Here is a 21,373-nt window from a genome sequence, read left to right on the forward strand (position 1 = left end):
TAGTCTGTAGGGAATTAATGCTGTTGGCACTTTAGGAGTCAAAACAGGCAGATGTATCTTAGCAGGTATCAGTTATGTCTTAACAGTAAAAAAATTTTTTTTAGTATCAAGATACCAGCTTTTTAAAAAAAAAAAATAGTGGAGAAAATATACAGCAGTTTAACCACCGAGCAGTTTGCTCAAGACAGCGTAAGGCAGAAGCATAATACTAACAGTACTGTTGCATGAAACATAGAACTGCCTTTGTTTTGCTTCCACTCAGAATCTAGGAATTCACACTAGCACAATAATCTCAGGCATGCAGTCACAAAATTAATTAAAAAGAACCTCAAAACATAGTTTCTGCAGAAAGGCAAAGCTTACATTGATCATACCTGAAATTTTGCTGGGGTATATGCTAAATTTAGTACCTCAGACAGAAATTCATGCCTTGATGAGCAAACCAGATCTATGAAGACTTACCTCCTTCCCTACCCTGACTGCCTATACCTAAGCTTTTCATTGTAATTGCAAAAGAAGAAGAATTGGTCCATTATGGGGGTATCGGCTTCTGACGTCTCATAACACATCCTGCAAGGCACAAAGCTGTACTCACCATGCATCTGGTACGTGTACGGTGCTTGTCCAGCGGCCGGGGTACTGAAGCTGGATCCATAGCTAAGAAACCCACTCTGTCCTGGGGAATGGCTCAGGCTGTCCTCTGTTTTAATGCCTTTTGGACATATAGTAAGGAACCAAGAGCAGAACATGAATGTTTGACTCAAAGGTGTAAAAAAGCAAGTTTAGAAATTAACAATTTTTCAGCTAGATGTTAACCTAATAAACTCTTCTTTTTCCTATACTTTTTTTTTTTTTTTTTTAAATTACCTGCATTACCCAACCAGGTCTCTTAAATAATAGAGTCAAGTAAATTAATCACAAATAGTATTTGAGTCAGCTACATCCTGTATCCCCATACCCAAATGAGCTTTTGCTAAGATGGGTAAACAACCATGAATAATATTGTTTTCAAAACCAATTTCTGAACAAATAGTTTTGCTTTAGAATTAAACAAACTCACTGACTCATGAACTTTCTGAACGGTTATCAGATGCAAGCAATGATTAACAAAACAACAGGACCTTCAGCGAAATATCCTCAAGATTTTTGTTCTCAACAGAGTTATCTTTTACTTGCATTATATTTTCAGTTTTGACAGCAAAATATTTATTGGCAAGTCATATAGGAGAGTTATGATCTATGCAGTTAGATAAAACATACAGTTCAGGAACAATAGGTAAGCCCTGAAACCACAAAAATCTTTCATTACTAAAACCAGGCAATTAAACTGACGATTTACAGAGGGAACAGCAATAGTTGAATTAAACATTGCAAAATGAAACCTTTGCTTGTAATGAAAGGGGCTGATATTTTATTCCAAGATGCTGCCGAGATTGTACAGCTGTATTATTAAAATAAACAGCTGAAAGGTGCGTCTCATTATGAACCCTTTGGGCGTGATCCTTCCCTCTTTGCATGCCTATTTGCACAAAACAAAAAATGGTCATTGGACACACCCTGAGTGCTGGGACTAAACAAAGACCCTGTTGATGTTCTGGCCTTAGATTTACACACTTCCCAGGCTGTTGTCATCTTTTAGCACTTGTAGCAAACTTGCCAAAAGACAACTTGAATTCACATGCCTTTCACCAAACAAGCTGTTTTCTAGCTTAATGACTCTTTAAAGCAACAACTGTGCATTTGATCAGGTTGGGACTAAGTTCTCCCAGATAATGTTTTCTCTAATAAAAATCACTTCTTTTGGCTTTAGGTGAGAATAGCTGCAATGCAATTCAAGTTAGCAACAAGATGACAATACCGCATTGTGAAACGCAGGAAGTTTATTTGGACAGTGAATGAACATGTGTTGGTGCAAGTGTCCAGCTCCATTACTGTTGGGGAAGAAAAGGTATTTCCAAGTGCGCACAGAGAAGCCGCTTTTCATAATATCCCATGCTTTTCAATTACATCAGCACTCCACATGTGAGCATTCGGCCTACCCCAGCTACAATTAATCTTCAGCAAATAGGCTTTTTTGGAAGTCTAAAAATTGTTGTCAGACAGTGAAATAACTTAGCACCAAATTAATTTCCACACAATGTTCTGTTTTGTCTAGAAACTGGCCGAGTTTTATTTTTGTGCCTAAATACAATACTGCTTCATTGTTCTTGGTTGTCAGCCAGGTGGAGTTTTTCATATGCTGTGTGAGTATCTCAGAGAGAGTATATGGGCTGGGGGAGGGAAACCACTGCTCAAGGATGCTAAGAGGTCATCTGCAGGATTTATAAGCAGCATATGGGCCTGACACATGTATGCCCTAAAGACTCTAGGCAGTAGCAAATGGCTCTACTTTCACCTGCTCTTAACAGGACAACTGTTCAGAGTTTTGCCTTGGAAATCAGCCAGCTGATGCAAACACACAAGTAGCTCTAGGAAAGGGTCTCAAAACATTCCTCTCATCATCCTGGTAGAGTGTTGGCTCTGCCAAGCCCATTTCCCTGGTCTTCCAGATCACTGCATTGAATTTTCCTTCAGTAAAAGCCCTGTCAGTGGCGGTATAAAAACTTCTTGTTGGAAAGAGATACTATATTTGCAAGGCAAACAAAGGTGTTTAAGGGCACAAGAGAAAACCGGAACAAAACCAGAACTATGAAGCCATTTTAATGCAGTAAAACTCAGCACTTATAAGATCAGCTGGAAATAAGGAACCCAAAACTTTCTGTCTTTAGGAGTGAAAAGAACTTCTCAGCTCCCTCAAGGGTTTGGTATTTCCATGCAGAGCTTGAGGACACTTTTAACACTTGGTGTACCAGGCATTCCTCCATCAGGAGTGCTCATTTAATTAGTCCCCTGCCTGAACCTCCCAGCTGCTCCTGTCCAGCACCATCTCCCCACAGCTGCTGGCAAGGCTGTGCAGGAAAGCAGGGAACAAAGCTGATCTGGGGTTAGAAATGTCTACTGCACCTACAGCTAACAACCATCCATTTAGATATGAACCCTCTTCCAAAGCCAAAGGACTATATATCTTTTCACCCATGCCTTATTCTGCTCTGTGTCTTGGTTCTTCCATAATAATATACAAAAAAGTTTTTCTTAAAGTAGCTTGTATCACTGAAACTCCAGGAAGAATCAAAGAAGGCAAAGTGTAGCTTACCTAAATATCATATTTACTGCAAGAGCCTTTGTCTTGGCAGTGAGTCATGGGAGCACTCACCAGCTACTATTGCTAAGTAGCACATCCTACTGAACCTGTTGTGCTGTCTCATATCCTAATACTGAATGGCTCCAAACTTACCTAGTTTGTAAAATCATAACCCAGGATACCAAAAGCTGATAGATTGTTCAAAGTAACCCTAACATTTTTAATCGAGTGAGATTTTCCTCCAAGCGTAAGAGAATATTGCCAAGACAGAAATGACCTTTTGTTCTAAAGGCTAAGACTTCAACTATATTTTTTCTAGGAGCAAGAGAACAATGTCTTCAAATATAACATGATGTCAGAGTACTCACTGTAGGAGGGTATGCCATAGGGCTGCCCCGGAGGAGGATAGGCAGTGTATGCAGCAGCCTGCTGGATTCCTGTGCTGTACTGAGTCTGTCCATATGTTGCCATTGTTGGGAAAGATGGGACTGTCACTATATGGGGATAATGTCTATTCAGAACAAGAAAACAGAAAGTCTAAGGCAATAGTTACTGTACATGATCTAGAGCACATGCAGAACACTTCTATACATTTTGATGAAATAAAATCCAAAGTATGATGGTGAAAATCTTGGGAACTGAGCATTGACTAGGCTGGGGCAAAAGTTTGTTTCCGTATATGGCTCCTGATATGAGCTATTAGATTAAGCTACCTAAATGCATGGGGACTTTAAGACTGCAAAATAAGTGCAAGTTAAAAAAATAAATAAAATCAACACTCCAGTTTTTCATGTTTTATTCTGAGTTTGCCAAACATGTGAATGTCACGGGAAAACTCTGACATTTCAACTTATTCCTCTGTGGTCACTCATACACAACAATATTCAAACTGATAAGGTTTGGATTCCCAGGGGTACAAAAGTACAGTGCACAATACCTCAAACCTTCTTTCACTCCATATCTAACAAGATTAAGAACCAGTTACTTCACTAGGCCAGAGACGTGAGGGGAACAGGTGGATGGGCTTAAGACAAATGCTTTTTAAGGTGACAGAAGTCTGCACAAAATGGCTGTTCAGCAAAACACGGTTTTTAAATTACAGCACTTGGCACAAGCACTCACTTTGTGGAGTACAGATGGAGAGGACACTGCGGTGCTGCTTTGCTGCTGCCTGGAAAACAAAATTAAAGGGTCTTAGATTTTCATAATGTTCTGTTCTATGGCCAAGCTGATACCACTGTTTTTACCACTGCAGTTTTGAGGAAAATAGACAGGAACTAGATGGTGTTTTTAGTGAATCTCCACAAACTGAAGGAGGTAAGAAAGTTATTCTCCACTTAACAGCAAACATAAATTTAGTTTTTAACTGAGGGTGATACTGATTGAGCTACCAGTTTCTTCTTCTCTTGGGACTGTTATCAATCATGAAGCTGGGCTTTGGTGGGATGACTCATATGCTAAAGGCTATAAAAGCAACTCCTATGATCACTGAAATGATTTAAGCTCACTGCACTTTTTGCCCTTTTGTTTTTCTGGTACTCTCCTAGACCATGACTCACTTTCTTTAATGTTTATTAAAATATATAAAATCAAAATAAGTATTAAAAATACAACATCATAAATCTCCTTACTCTTGAATTTTTTGAGTTAACTATAACCTACCTTATTGACCTGCCAGCAACCAAAATAATAAACCATCAGAAAATGTATCACACAGGTTATATGTGCAGGACGCTTTCCAGTGTACCAAACAGTTGTGTCCTGCAACTCTACACAGAAAAATGAGCCACCATCTGTATTTAGAGATAAATTTAGATTTAACTGATTAAAATTTTGAAAAAATCTAAATTAAAACCTGCAAGTTGCCTGAAAGTTGTGCTGAAAGCATCACACCTACATGCCACCATGAGCATGTTGCCTCCATGATGCCATTCAAATTTTGAATCTAAGTTCCTGTCTGGAGCGGTTAGATGTTATTACAGCACTATAAATGCCAAAACACCCTCACAATCACCAGTAAGGACTTTAAGCACAACAGATTGAGCCTCTCTACCTGCTGGCTGCATCAATGAACCACCAGACTAATTGCACCCAGCTTCTCCATGCAGGGAGAACATCAAGCATCATGTTGTCTGCGGATGGCAGCACCACCACCCTCAACATTGGCTGCTGGCATCTGTAGTATAATTTGGTACACGGGATAGGAAATATCACACAGTCTCATGCAGAAGATGATCTCTCAACTGCAGGTGCACATGCTGGGTGGAAAGGGAGATTCCTGCAGTGCCCCCAGTGCCTGCACATTGCTACCGCCAGGCAGGAAACATCTGCAGTACTGTCCCATGTGTCAACAGGGACATACCCACAATGCTGTAGATGGATTATCTTCAGTACAAAGTTGTCCAAAACGGCACCACTTCATTCAGCCATTTGTAAGTTGGTGAATTAAATATTTAAACCACATCTTATTTAATGAAATATGCAAGTACATATAAAGTCCAAATACGTGCAGATAGTCCCATGGGTTTGAGTAACTTATTATGCCATAAGCATGGAGAGAGTGACCAAAAATATCTGACATGTTCACATATGAAATGTATGTTCTTCCTGATTTAACTCTTTTGAAATTGTTCTTTCCTATACAACCTTTTTTCACAACATTTTACATAGCTTTATCATTTTACATCATAACATGGGGATTACACCAAACTATTTTTAAAAACACAGCCATTTAATCAGATACCTTTTTAAATTAAATTATTTTAAAATGCATATTTATCTTTGTTCATGAGTTCTAACTAAAAATATTGATTACTAGATACTATTCCTTTTTTAGAATGTTAATTTACTGTATATAATAATAATAATGAAATTCTGAATATCCTAGGAAACAATAACATTTGATTAAAAGATTAAAACATCTAAACCACACACTTTCTTCAAAAAGGGTCTCTTTGAAAAACTTGGAAATCTTCAGAGATAAAAAAAAAAAGAAAAGAATTCCATGTAGTCCTTTCTGTCTCCTCCAAGATAATCACAGTCATTTAATAAGAACTATACATTAGGTTAGAATAGATAAAAAATATGGAAATAAAGGTGTCTGTGCTTAGGTGCCTACTGAACTCTTCTGAATCTGAGAGGCAAGAGCATTTTTTTGGTAATGCACCCAATCCTTTCAGCTCTTTCCCCAGCAACCTGTGACCCAGCAAGTACCTGCAAGCTAACTGCGACCACCTTCTTGCCCCGTACTTAGCTTTAAGAGTCTCCCAACTATTTCATGTGCAGTATCAGAGCAGAGTCACTGCAGCATTGCTGCTTTAGGGAAGGTGGCTCTGGGAACAGAGGCACTGATGACTGGGGGGAACAGGTTTCAGAGTGAGCTGGCCACAACTGCATTGACAATGATGATGATGATGATGATGATGATGATGATTATCTTCATCATCATCATCAAAACCCAGCTTGAGTACATCTGTCTGTGCTGCAACAGACCCCAGGCGTCATCTGTCCACAAGTCTATGTGCTTTCTGAACACCAGCTGGATGCCTGTTCCACCCCCTTCCTCTCCTCCCTGGATATGAAGAGGAAACAGAACAAACTCACCCAAATACACTGTGATCAAATGTATTTCATCACCTGCTCTTCTTCCTACAACGTGTTTTTCTGTGCCATGTCCCTCTCACTGAACCTCTTCCAACAACAAACGCAAGACTCGTGCCCTTCCTGATGTCTCCTCTCCTAAGTTGTACCCCAGTTCTGCCAGAGTTCTCTCTCTGGCTGGGTACACCCCAAAAACACTGTAGAAGGGCAAATATCACAGCTATGCTATTTGCATTCTCTTCCAGGGTCCGCTGCAGACACTAACTGCTCTGTGCACTGATCCGTTTGCAAAGGACAGATCAGGCAGGAGGAGGGTGTGCAGGGGAGGAACGTGAAACCTATACAGCCCTGATCGCTAACAGAATCACTCTAGTCACTGACAGAAACAAAACTGTAAGGACTCCTTCACACACTTACAACTCTGAAAGACCCATCACACCAGCAACCCTGCCTTAGTTCCTCTACCTATAAAATGTGGTTAACAGTAACCTATTTCCCAAGCAACAGAGATGTTTAGTTGGAAAAAAAAAAAAATGGATAAAGGACAGTGGTATACAAATGTACCTATTCATTTACACACACAGATATAGAAAATAAGATTGTTTTAAAATCCAAAGCTGGGTTTACCTGACTCACCTTCAAACTCAGTCTGAAAAATTTGCTTTGACTTACCTGAAATAAAAGTTTAGAAAATTAGATTAGATTTTTAGATTACAAAACAGAAAACTATACCATCTCTGTCACACTCTTCCTCATTACTGAAAAGAATTGCATTGAAGAAATACACTTTTAAGTTTTCATTCATTTAATTTGTAATGCCTTTTACATTTGAAAAACAGCAGAACAGTTCAGTTAGTTTGAGCATAAGCTTAATTTCTATTTGAAAAATGCCACATCTTCCAATTTTTTACTTTTGAAAGAGGTAAGTACAGAGTGAATGCGTTTGCCAAGAATGCCAAGTGGGAATTTACTGCATGCGAATATGCAATATGTTACTGTCATTGCCAAAAAAAGGCAAGATAAACCTACATGTGTTTCTACCCAGAAGTGCAGGACTACAGGCAAAACGTGCACTTGAAAATTATATTGATATAATCGCACATCTCATGAAAAGTACCCGTGAAAACAGCAGGCCACATATCTATGTGAACATCTACATAAGTGATGCAACTAGACTTGCTAAAATTAAAACTATATGTGTAATACAGAGCGTACATTTGTGTGCATTTACTGCATTAAAAGCTCTGGCAATCTGAGACTTGACAAACACACAGGTATGCTCCTGTTCTTCAAATTAACAAGAAGTATTTTCAAGGGAAAGAGCATAATCTTAGTAGCACAGGGGATCATTCTGTAGACAAATAACCATAGTATTTCTATAAGAAATGCATCAACATGAGCTGTCACTAGCAAACCGGTGTCCTACAGTGCAACCGGTATGTCGGCTCTTATTTATATCGCATAATAACAAATAGTTCCTGCACCAAGAAGTTTACAAAATGATGTATTTAAAAATAATTTCTAACTCTAATCTTTTCTGCAAACATGTAAATTTAAAAGGATGTTTCCTTTAGATTGTTATCCCTTCAACTGCTTTTGAAAATAGGCAGTCACGATGTATGTGACTTAATCATGCAATTTCTAATGTCTTAGCAAACATGCAAGCAAAACATCTCCTTGGTTTCTAAAAGCCTATAAATGAAGGGTTAAACATACTACTAACATAATAGCCAGTGCCTTTTCCTAACTCCCCTCTAACAGGAAGGCTGACAGATCCTGACCGCAGCAAACAATAGCTGGGATTGTACTAGCAAGAACTAGTTCAGCTGCATCACTTGCCAATAATTTTTTTAGCAGATTTGACATTCTTCTGTTTCCTTCACTCGAACAGTATGATGGGGGGGGGGAGGAATGAGGAGGAGAAGAGCAGATAAATTTCCATCAGAGCCTCAACCACTGAAAGAATTTGTCCTTGGTACCTGCCAAATGTAAAACTTCAGATCAGAGGCCAGCAGGGCTAACTGGAGATGATAGTAAGGATCTCAGGGCAATGCCAACTGGGGCTACGAGCTGCCTTGGCAAAATGTTTTTTGGCTGCATGATACATTGTTGGGCCTGGGAGCCCCCACGCACCCCACCACAACAGCAGCAGCAGAGCCTCTGAAATGCAGGGCTCACATTCACACCTCCACCGGGGCTCTAGTATGATCCAAACAAAAGCTACCGACTCTATGTGAAATATGGTTTATACCTGCAATTATTCCAGTGGAGCAAACATACATGTGCATGTGTGCATATGTATGCACCTATTATACAGAGATATATATCTACAAATAAAACGCTCCAATTCCATTTGCATTCAAAACATTGCTGAACTAAAGGATTCAGCCACAACTGGAGCATCTACAGAAAAATACTCAAAAATTGCTCACTATACTGTAGAACTGTCAGAAGTAGAGGCCTTGCATGTGGCCAGTTCCCTTTGGTTAAGTACATATATATATATATACACACACATTATGGTAAAGCCAGCAAACAGTAAGCAAAAGAGGCTGCCTACCTTCTATGTCATCTGGAGCCGTGGCATAAATGTTAGAAAGGTTAAGCTTCAGTCTGTCAGGGCACTCTCTATTTACAGTCAGGCTGGGTGATATCACTAGATCTAGCATTTCCTTATACCTGAAGGAAAACAAAGGAAAAATATAATTTATTCATTAATTATGCATGCTTACTAATGATTCAATTTTTTTTCCCTAAGAGTATAAATATTAAAGCTGATTACCTAAACCCAGGCTTCATATAAATTCCACATAATAACATTCACTAAAGTTTTCATCAAAGGGAAATGCTGAATTAAAATGCAGTGTTTGCTTCCTTGGAGATTACACCCATCTGATTAATGCTTTCCCTTTCTTCCTGGATTTTGCCATAGAAAAACTCTATTTCCTGATCTCTCCTATGCTGTCGGAGCGAGAATAAACCTAGTGTCCAGTGAGGCTCCAGAACAGACTATGAAGAGCTGAAAATGTTGAGGGCAGTTAACAGCATTATCTAGTCTTACAAGATAACAAGGTTAGTACTGGTGATACCTAAACCACGCACCTAACTACAGTGTCCTGACCATTAGGTGGCAGTGATAGAAGGACAGTTCCTTTCACATAAATAACCCCATCTGATTTAACCAAAAATTCATATAATATATAGGACTTGAGTCTCCAAAGAAAAATGTATTTGATGTGCGTGCACATGACCTACACTATGACGACAGCTTACAAACTCTGCGTTACACAGTTCAGAAAAGAGAATGACTAAATCATTATTTCAGACCCTATGAAGAGGCAGACAACATGAGTAAGTCTATTCATCTAAATACCACCATTTTCAATATCTCTAACTCCAGCTATACACCTTTTCAGAAGTGGGCTCCAAAGACGCTTGAAACAGAGCTGCTTGCTTCTCTTGGAATTGTTGGATGTTTTGAATGGTTACAAAATGGCATTAAGCGCAGAGATATGCATACCTATATAGGCATATTTGCAAGTTTGAGTAAAGACAATGGGGCAAGTACAGTACGGAAACTGTGTGTTACATCAGACATCTGAACAATGGCTTTTATGAAAGGCAGGTTTCTTGGACACTTTTACCCCCATAATGTTCTGCCCGATTCCTCTGCAACCAATGCCTGCAGCTGGATCTGTGAAGAACCCACTGGCCAAAGAAAATCTGAAGCTAAATTTGCCAATTAACTGTACCTTTTTTTTTTTTTTAATACACACAATGCCACAGAGACCTATTTGAATTTTCTAAGATAACATCAATGTATTTTGCAGCTTTCAGTTCAAGTCCATAACAAATGACAAAAAGAGGAGGACTCAAAGTTGCTATGCCCTTCCTCACTTTCTGCAGTCATACAGAGTACATCCCTATTTCGGTCCCCTAACACTAATGGGGAATTGGAGCTATTACAGAAAAGCGTAACTTTGCTCTTGGACAAAGCAGGGCCCAGGCAAGAGCAGATGGGAGAGAGGGCATATGGGGGTAAGGCACCTGGCTGGAGCCTGCACGGGCTCCCCTTTCCTCTCAGCACTGAACACGCTGCCTGCAAAGGCAGGTGGCACAGCCCTGCTCTCAGTCTTTATAGTCCAGAGAGGTGCCAGCCTGATGGCACGGCAGCAACAGGCCAGTAGCACACCTAAAACATCATGAGGTTAAAGTCAACAGCACATAAACTTGAAATCTTGACACTGGGCTTCTGCAATACTAATCTACGCACTTCTGGGAGAAATGAAGAGGTTCGTTTTGATTTTCTGTTTAAATACCACTGTATGACTTTACCAGCTTTGAGAAAGAGAGAACAATAAACCACATACTTTTTATCTGAACCACTCCAATCACTTGGAGTGATTTCAAAGCCTGAAAATCCCTGTGGAGGGTATTGTTATGAAGAGGCACAAACCAGATGAAGTATTTTACCTGTAATGGAACAGCAAAGACCAAAGACAGTTCATTTTCACTTTCTCCACCTAATAGCTGGGAAGGCACTCTGCCCAGGCAGAAAAAACATCCATCTTCCATGAATTTGCAAATGGGATCTGGACTCCTCTTGTCTGCACCCCTTGGAAATCCACGTAGGTATATACACTTTCACCACCAACACAGACTCAAGTCCAGAGGTTGATAAAGGCTTCCTGATTATGTGCCATGAAAGAGACCTTAAGTCAGCAGTGAATGACCAATGGGGTAGAAATACAGTACTCTGAATCCAGCACTTGTGAGATCCATTTTCCCTAACTGCTCTGTGTTACAGATTTACTAAGAAAACAAGACTAGCATAAAAAATCAGTGTTGCTTCGCAGCTGGAAGATCTTTGTTGCTAGTGGGCCTCAAAGGGCTCCACCTTCAAATGTGCCCCCATAAGACAACCACAACTGCCTCCCTTTCCCTGCCTTAGACACAAGACACTGAAGCACAGCAAGACAGAAGTAAAAATGCTGCTGCACAGGAGCCACCAATTGTGTCCATGCTACCAACTGCATGGAAATGCAACAAGGAGTCAGACTTGTACAAAGATACAAAAAAATAGTCCCTAGCTGTAAAAATTCCACTGTAAGTGCCTGAGTCTAATGGCAGAGCCAAACTGGCAATCCAGGACTCCTGACCTTGTCCTGAACAAAACACAGTCCATGAGAAACTGCTCAGTCCTAACAGCACTGGAAGAATCTATGCTCCCAACCTGGTACCTGCAGAGGCTGTACTGAAGCACACGTGTCCCGCTCCACAGGCAGTCTCAGGCACCAGGAGGCAGGCAGATGCCTTGGAGCCACAGACTGTCAGGCAGTAAGGGATGGTCATGGCCCTCTGCACACTTTGCTTATGCTGGAGGAAAAAGAGGTTTTTCTCCTGAAATAGCTAATCTCTTTCTTTAGCTGGCACAGCCAGGCTGCCACAGAAAAAAGGGTCAGGAAGATTTTTGTGGTGTTACTTCTCAGTGGGGAGGAACAAGATCTCTCCTACAAGCAACTATGGCTCCTAAGGCTCTCTTAGAAGCAGCAGGCTGGGCAGAGGCTCTTTTCCCAGCAGAATTACTTTATTCGAATCCATCGGCATCCAATTAAATTTTGTTTGCATGGCTGAGAAGGCAGGGTTCCATTTTATACCAGGTTTTCCTTTCCACTGTAAGCAGTGCACGATTTTTTTCCCCCCCTTATTTCCTTAACGCTATACCTGAAGTGAGGAAAAACGCTGCTGTCCCAGATCCTGTCAAGCTGGGGATGTTCTACATTGTTTCTCAGATAACACATGCCCTTCAGCATAATTCAAAAGCCCATCACTCATGACACTGCCCAGACTGCTGCCAAGTGAACAGGAGCAGATGTTTAAAGGGAAATGATCTTTTATAATGATTAATGTACTTTAATTACATCATTGTTCAGAGATTTCATTAGCTACTCTCTGACTGATGATTTTTCTACTGGTTTTGTTCTGTTCACTTTTGTATCCACAAAGTCAGATCACACTTCCCTGTATTTCTTCTATAACATTTTCCTGGGTTTTTTTTCAGCTTCCATTTTTCTTTAGAGTATGTATTAGTTGCATGTACAAACAGGTAACTTTTCACAGAAATGCCTGTCTGGTTGTGCATGTCATGTATGTGTTTGCGTTGTTAGTGGCTTTGCCTGTTTTGCACGCACCATTTACCAATTTGTTCATGCACATTTCTCATGTATTTCTTCACACGAGTTTCTGAAATGCCAGTTTTAACGATGGCAACCTACAGAAAATCTTCAGTAAAATAATGGAACCAGTATGGTATTTAGCACAGTAAATTACATGCTGGAGTGCAACTGATGAAAATATCAGGTCTTTGTTTGCTTGCTTTTTAGAGCAAAAACATTTTCTGGCTTAAGTACTGTACAGTAAATCAGTAATAAAGTTTGTTGAATATGAGCTTTTATTAAAACCAGTGATGGCAGCATCTAGCATGTTGGGCTGACAGACATCTGGAAGAGCTTTTGGCTTCTATAATTAAGAAGAACCTTGTGTGAATTTGGTGCTCAGCTTTTCCATTAGAATCCCCTACTCAAAAACCAATATTTTGCCCTGAAAGTTGGCCCACAAAATCTCTGCCAGGAACAGAAACTTTTCTCTTTACTAATGTTTAGGAAGGAAAAAAGAAAAATATAAGTCTTTTTCAGTCATTCTGAAGCTAAGAATGCCAAATTAAACATTTTAACATTTCAAATTTTTGATTGAGGCGTTGGGGTAACCTACAAATCACATTTCCTTTTACAATGATCTTTTGAAGGCGGTCATTCCAGACCCCAACTCAAAATACTCAAACGTGTGCTGAAGATCAAACTACTGAGTGATCCCCTACCTCTCCCCAGCAAAGTACTCGAAGATGAGGGTAAGTGCAATGCCAAAGCAAGAACCAGCATGCAGACTGAGTCAGCGAGGTGCTCTGGATACTGATTATAACTCGATGGATAATATTTTGAAAGGATGAAACAGGAAACCACGATGGCATTGTGGGCAGATGCAACCACACCACAACTCTGCTCAGCACAGCTGAAAGGCCAGAAGGCATCAGCAAGAGATGAAGGAGACTCCTTCCAAAGCTGGGACCTCTGCTGCTCAGGCATAATTTAAAGCATCTCTCAGACTGCTCTAAATTGCTTTTAACATCCTCCCCACAACACACTAAAGGCATCATCTCAGACCATGGGCATTTCCACCCTCACTGTGGAGGCAGTGGACTTGTTCCTGGGAGTCTGCATATTTCAGTCACCTCTACTCCATTTCTGGGATGAAGAGATAGTATTTTGGCTGCAATATGTACAAGTACATGAAATTGAACAGATATTCAAAAGAGCACTTCCAGGGCATTTTCAGTAAATAAGACACCTGGGTAGTAAGTAGACCAGGATAAACTCAATGGCCAAGGGATGAGGAGAGTTCAGAGGCAATGTGTGCAAGGAAGAGCACAGCATTTGCCCCATAATGACAGCAGTCTGTAGGAGGGTATTTGAGCAAAAAGGACGTTGATGGTACAGTTCAGAAAGGACACACATGCCAGGAGTAAAAGACAGTATGGGGGGAAAAAAGCTGGCATGGCTTTGGAAAATATAAAGAGAATGAGCTCTGCATTTGCCATCAGTGGAAGAACTGATGAGTTATGAGCCCTGCAGAATGAAGTAGGTCAGAAACGCAAGACAGGACTCCTGCCCTTGGGAAAAACCTGCCAGATCCTACAATGGGAAAGACAAGATACTTCAAGGGAGTAAGAAATTGCAAAGAAAGTTTGACCATGAGGGGAGAGAAAAATCTAGAAATTACTCTCCCTGTAACAAACAACCCCATGCAATGATCTTCTCAAGAATTTTTACTGATACCTGGCTAGAGGCCAAATACAAGCTTAAACCACTAGATCTTCCTAAACATCTGCATATGCCAACAGAGCCCTAGGCAGGAGTGGTACAAGCCAAGTCCTCTGCTTTCAGCTTTGCTGGGAAGGGGAGGAGTAGAGACAGAGACTGGAGCTAATTGCAAGAGTAACATTTCTGTCTTGCTTCCATTATTTTAGCTGGCTTTAATTACTTGATCAACTGCTTTCACCTTTATTCTCTCCAAAAAATGGTGCAGATTACTAAGTAGAAATCTGCAACTTTATGACTCCAGTGCTACAGTCATAGAAGAGTCTGATTCCCCACTTTGTTTCAGAAGTGAATCACTAAAAGGTAACTACAAAAAAAATTGAAGATATCTCAGTTTCTCATTCAGAGAAAACAAACAAAACCTCCAGTCCTAAAAAGTTTGTCTTTCCTTCATTCCTAGGAGATATAAGATTTGTAATATTTTTTTTTTCCACATGGGTAGAATTTTCAAAAGCACTTACTATGTCTCATTTATTTTCACCGGGAATTAAGACCTCTACTATTTTAACTCCTTGGGAAGCAGGGCAGCTTAGCCATACATTTTGCAACCAGGACTAACTGGTTGCAAAATTATGCTCCCCACTTTACTCTGCTCCTGCACAAATAAAGGAATCATTCATAAGCAGGAAAAATACTATTATCTTGCAGCCACCTTCCAGGTGGTATAATAATAGGGAATCTCCCATACTGAAGATTTTGGCTACTTCTATCCACACATTTCAAAAGCAGAGGAAAGTAATTTCATTTCCTCTGTCAGTACATTCCTCCTTGCACTGTAAGGGCATTTTCTCTCCATCTATAATAGATCCTTTGTTCCTTCCATTTCAAGAACTCAAAAATGCTTCAGCAGGTGAAAACCACAACACTTTTTTCTCTTTTATAATGAATCTTAGCTCATCCACAAGTACATCTGATAGATGTATGCAGGAAAGGCCTGAACAGGCATAAAGTTAAACCTGAGCTGGCATAAATGCTCATGTACAAGACTGACAGTACAGCCCTGACTACAAGATATCCTTTCAAGGTGACCTGCAGGGCAGCGTGCCTCAAGCTGTTTATATTCCTGAAAGCTGCCTTTCCCTGACATAATCGGACAATAAAAGCAGCAGTACATGTCTGGATTTATCATTGCCCAGCGTGTTCCAGACACAAAAGTAAGAGGACTCATAGTAGTGCAGCTTGTAGCACAGCATCTGGGGGTGGTGGTATACAGTTGCATTGTTCTCCAGTGCACATCATCTCAGGCAAGTATTAAACCAAGAAGAACAAGAGAAAAGTTATGTGGTAGGCAAGGGACAAAGCACATTAGACTGAAATCAGAAATTGAGCTGGTAGGGAGGCTGCTCCATATGACAGGCACAGAGATAGGCTTTCTTGCAACTGCTGATCAGATTGAGTCAAGTATGAGAGATGAGAAAAAAAAAATTGGTGAGACAAAGAAGGAGCTGGGGGGTGTACTGGCTATACTGGAGCCTACAGCAAGAAAAATCTTCATTTCAACTGGGGCAGGATGCCACTCACTTTCTGAAAGCTGTGGAAAAAGCCCCATTTGAGCAGCACCTTTGTGGAGACCCAAGAAAGCCGGGCAGAGGCTGCACGCAGAGTGTGCAGGGGCCCCCGAGCCCTCCCTGGCCAGATGACAGCAGTCATGAGCTGTGCTTTTCACATCCCCTCATCACTCCCATCGTGTACATACTGTCATCCAGTTTTTACATCTGTCAGTCTTCCGAAATGTTCATTTTTTGTTTAATCCAGCACTAGAATAGCTGGCCATAAGGTTATGTTAAAAACCCCTTCAATTCTAACAAAGTAAAACAGATACACGCATAGTGCCTCAGTTTAAACAAAAAAACCCAACACAAAACCAACAACCACAAAACTTGACACGAGCACAAGCATCCAAATAAGACCTGGATCACATATAGGTTTGTTAATTCAGTAGTCAAATAGAAAACTTTTCACAAAGAAAAAAAAAATCCTTCCTTTTCCATATTAATTCTGTGTACATCTAAAATGATTCATTCCACATGAGAAAATAATTGGTTTGAGTTTACATTAGGATTTTCAAATTCCTTTTTCTTTTTAAAATGTGTTAATTCTAAACAATTTTCTGAAAAATAACTGAGAAAATAACAAAATAGACCATTTCTGTCACACTTCTGAAACCCCTATTGTTTAAAAATACCCAAAGTATTCCAACAGCTTTAAAATCCTTCCCCACATGTTTTTTTTTGTTTTGTTTTTAAATGACACAGTCTTTTTGATCAAAATTTTACTTTCACTGGAAGTTTTCTGTCTTGCTCTAACCCATAGACCAGATGGTACAAAACAGATGAAAAACCCTGTCTCATGAATTTTCTGAGCCAACTTCACCTTTTTTTTTTTTTTTTTTTTTCCTGTCTTAAGACTTTTGAGTGCTTGGGACTGGCAAAAATAATTGCATGCCTTGTTTCCCTGAAGTCCTGAGTTTCCAGATGCATTGGCTCGCTTCACCAGGTTTCATCACCTGCTATTCTAGACTGGTTTTCAATTTTTTTTTTTCTTTTTAACACGCTGTTTATTTCTTGTCTCAGACCTGTTGATTTAAAAAAAAGCAGGCTGTCTTCATATAAATAAATGTTCTTCCTACTCCTATCAAGGCTTCACTTCTGCCTTCTCCAGGTGCTCCTTCCCCAACCCCCAGGTTGCAGAGGCGAAATCAAGAAGAAAGAGGTGGGCTGGGCTGGGCTGGGATCCCCCCTGCACTTCCTGCAATTAACTCGGGAAGAGATTGAAGGAAGATAGGCCAAGGGAAGCATCAGCATTTTCTGCTTGAGCAGCCCAAGGTAAAGGGGATTCAGTGCACATAAAAACAAACAAGCCGCACTACCTTCACTGTTTGTTATGAAGACACAGTCTAAAAGGTAGCTTGAAAATTTGAAGCGAGCTAATGATGGGGTTTGTGCCACAGACTTTCAATATGGCAGCCTAACCAGGAAATATATAATTGCTTTGAGTCACTGGGGGTTTTAAAATTAATTTCAACACTAGCATTTCACTTAGAGTAAGTCAAAATGAGAAAGCTGAATTTTTCAGAATGCCTTTTTTTTTTTGTCTATTGAACCTGTTTGCTGAATGGAGCAACATTTGCAAAAGATCTTATTTGCCAAAGAATAAAATTACACAGCTGTCTTACTGTGGACAAGCAAGGACCACACAAAACAGAGTAATTCGGTAAAGAAACACTACGAGCTTATAGCCTACAGTCACTGGAAAGATAAAATTGTATGTGTATGCATACATATACACACACATAAATGTACATATGTAATAACTTTCAGTTTTCATATTTCTCTGACATTCACAAGCTTTTTAATTCCATTACACTTCTTCCTATTCAGAGCCCCCAAACCCACCAGGACTGCATACAATTGCAGAAAACCACACTGGCAGCTCCAGCTGCAGAATTGTGGCCTGTAACACAAAACAACTGCCTCCAGGATGGAGCTTCACAAAGCAGGTACTGTAAGGTCTGGGTCATAAGACTTATTTGTCACTACTGAGGCACCTCTTTCCACTTGAAAGAACTCTGCTTTTTATCCCTTCTCTTCAGAATCACAAGGGATAATAATTAAATGTAAATCACAAAAATACGATTTAAGAAAAACAATGAGATTTCAAATGAGAAAATAACATCTGATAACTTAGTCATGCTGAAATCATCTGCGTTGTTACAGGAGTGTGCAAAGAATGTGTTTTGTCTTGTAGCCTAGTTACTTTTATATCAAGTCACTGATTTCACCTAGCTTTGAAATTTCCAGGAAAAAGAGCTCTGAGAAACGAAGTCATCTACAGTTCTTGAACAACTATCATCTCCACAGAGAAAAAAACCTAAAGAGAACAACAAAAAAAAAACCTCCTTCCAAAAATTCTGCAGCACTCAGAATCAGCAGAGCTGTGGGGTTTGTGGCATGGGACGACAGACAGGGTGGGAGTGGGGAGCAGTGTGCTCCTCCACACAAGAACAGATGAAAGCTGTTACTCTGCCTGCTGCTACTGCAGGAAGTATCTAAACACAACTGCAGAAAAACCATAGATTTAACTGCACTAAAAGCAGCAGAATTCTGACATGGAATGAGGAAAAACTCTTATGTTCTAACATACCTTTTCACTGGGATAAATATGTATTTTGCAGGGTCTTTAGCAGGCACATAGCTAATTCACAGGGGGGAGCAAAACAAAAGGTAAACCCAAATAGGTCACAACCAGAATAGTAATTTCTGCCAAATCTGTAAGAATGTATCTGAATGTTCTCAACAATGCTGGTCAGTAAGTGGGAGAAATACTGAAATTATCATACTTGTTTCTTAAAATGTCAAACTTTTCCAGCCATGAAGCTACCCTCTTAGACAGAAAGATGTGAAAGATTGTTTCCATTGCCCACAATCCTCCTCTGAGCGTGTTCCCCCATGACTGTGTCTGTATTAGTTGCTCACCTCCATGTTTCCCACCATGGGACTGAGGCTAGTACTTTTATGCTGTTTACTATTTTTTTTTTAATCACTTCTTGCCAGTAGGGTTTGAATCTGATTTTTCGTTTCTTGGTTTTGGTTCCCCCACACACACTTTTCTGTTTTACACATGTCACAGTGAGGAAGGAGTAGCATCTGTGCTTGAACATGAAACTCTGGTCTTATCAGCAGAAAATTAATTCTGAACACTGGCGAACACTGGTGTGTGTGTGTTTGCAGAGCTGGGGCCTTATTTTATAAAACATTCATATTAATACACTGCAACATACAGCAATTACACAAGCAAAATTAAGCAGCAAGAAGCTACTTCAACTCTACCAGACCAGATAAAGTAGAAACAATAAAGCATTAAACATCACACAAGAACATCTGTTTCAAAAAGCAGTGAAAAATCACAAGTGGAAAGAGCAGCTTTCCTTTCCCACCTGCGGAGCCTTGGGTACACCCGCCTAGACACCAGTGGTCAAGTTACAGCATGACATTGAAGAACCTATTTTTAGGTAATAATTTGTGTAAAACTGTGTTTAATGTAGAAGGTAATAACTTCTGTAAAACTATATTCATGCAATAGGACAAGACAAAGAAGTCATCACAAGTTGCAGAGGGCTCAGGAGGGAAAGCACCACGCAAACAGCACAGAAAAGCCATTGCCAGACAGGCCTGAAGCAACAGAGAGCTGCTACAGCAGCTACGACTGCTGGCTGAATACATCCTTGAGTTACGGGGCAACATTAATACTCTCACCACACACACAACCCATTTTGAGCCATATGTCCCACTCAGGAGCCTTTCACTCTGTTTTGGTTTGAGCTGAACATTAGTAGCAACTTCATTTTTCCTTCTGCTACTCAGCAGTCAAGGGAAGGAAGAGAAGAGCTGGATAGTGTCTTAACACCAAGAGAAATGAAGTCGGTTTCACGCAGTGAAAGTTGGCCATTAGCTGGAACAAGTGCCAAAGGGAAACATTTTCCAGGAAGTTTAGTGCCGGACGGCTTTACCTTGGGGAGAATAGTGCTGGCTGCAGGGAGCACCGGCAGCTGTCTTTCTCCACAGATGGATGGCTTCACGTTGTTGTGGATTTAAATGTGCATGGTTACCCATAAACATTTATACCAGCCAGATCCTAAAGAAGAATTCCTGATTCAAAGGGTAGCAATGCATCATTCATGAAGTTTCCACAGAATGTACTAAAAAATACTTGCCCACAATTTTTCAGCGATAATGCTCTTAAAACCCACAGGTAATTGTGTGTGGAAAAGGGTGGCGCTCACACCAGAACAGTTCTCACAGATGACACAGTGAAAACAAATTAGTTGTGCAGCAGAGAAACATATGATCAAGCCCTGGTCTGAGACTCAGAAAGCCTAGTGTTTTCTCCCCACTCTGCCCTCTGGCAACTGAGCTGATCCCTAGGCAGAGCCTTTGTGAACCACTGTGCATTCTGATCTTTGTGTGCCTTACTTTCAGAGACTGCAGGACAAGTGTTCCTCTTCTGTGAATGTGAAGCATCAGCCAGTACAATGGTGTCCTACTCTCAGTGGAACCTCCAGGTACTGCTGTACTAAATAAACAATAACAAAAATCACAGATATATAATTTTCCTAGGTCTGCAGTTCATCTTGGAGTAACACAAAGCAGCTCCTACTCGGTTCTTCCAATGTGGAAAGCACTTTGTTTTATCCCCTATGACTGGACTGTGTCAGACTCAGCACTGTTACCACTACTGCACCAACAGCATACTTGGGTGTCTTGAGCACATCAGTATCTACATTGTCCACAGGCAAGATACTGCTAAACACTGTTCCACAAAAGCATCATTTTATGGACAGACAGGAGACATGGACCTGTGCTAATACTGGTATGAGCCAAGCATGCACTGACCCACAGTTTCTTCTGGCCTGGATATCTTCACCAGTCACATTTACCTTTGCAGCTACATCATGCGAGTGATCCAGGGAAAACAAGATGGACTGAATAATCCAGGCTCTCTTAGAGGACCTCCTGGGCAGCCTTAGCTGCCCATGTGCACTAGGGCCTTAGATGCTCAAGGGCTGGCAGCTGTCCCTACAAACAGCAACGTGGGGCAGTAAAAAGGTGCATGTTGTCACAAGGCTGAGTCTGACACCAGATAGGGAGAACTATATGTA

At 40.5% G+C, this 21,373-nt stretch overlaps 1 protein-coding gene across 5 annotated transcripts in view; it reads right to left on the reverse strand.

The window, feature by feature from the left end:
- EYA2 (EYA transcriptional coactivator and phosphatase 2) overlaps positions 1 to 21,373 on the reverse strand; it is a 101,273-nt gene that overhangs the window by 50,474 nt on the left and 29,426 nt on the right. For 4 of the 5 annotated variants that reach the window (XM_026862140.1, XM_026862142.1, XM_026862141.1 and 1 more), the window contains 5 exons: positions 9,342 to 9,460; positions 7,418 to 7,453; positions 4,304 to 4,352; positions 3,550 to 3,692; positions 596 to 712 (listed from right to left, as the gene is read on the reverse strand). In XM_026862140.1, coding sequence (XP_026717941.1) covers positions 596 to 712; positions 3,550 to 3,692; positions 4,304 to 4,352; positions 7,418 to 7,453; positions 9,342 to 9,450 — 454 coding nt within the window. In that variant the 5' untranslated portion in view covers positions 9,451 to 9,460. Of the gene's footprint in view, positions 1 to 595; positions 713 to 3,549; positions 3,693 to 4,303; positions 4,353 to 7,417; positions 7,454 to 9,341; positions 9,461 to 21,373 lie in introns of those variants that run through there. The other variant, XM_026862139.1, reaches the window with a different exon arrangement.

The sequence above is a fragment of the Athene cunicularia genome (assembly GCF_003259725.1).
Source record: "Athene cunicularia isolate RWA chromosome 20 unlocalized genomic scaffold, athCun1 chr20_part1, whole genome shotgun sequence".
NCBI classification, from domain to species: Eukaryota; Metazoa; Chordata; class Aves; order Strigiformes; family Strigidae; genus Athene; species Athene cunicularia.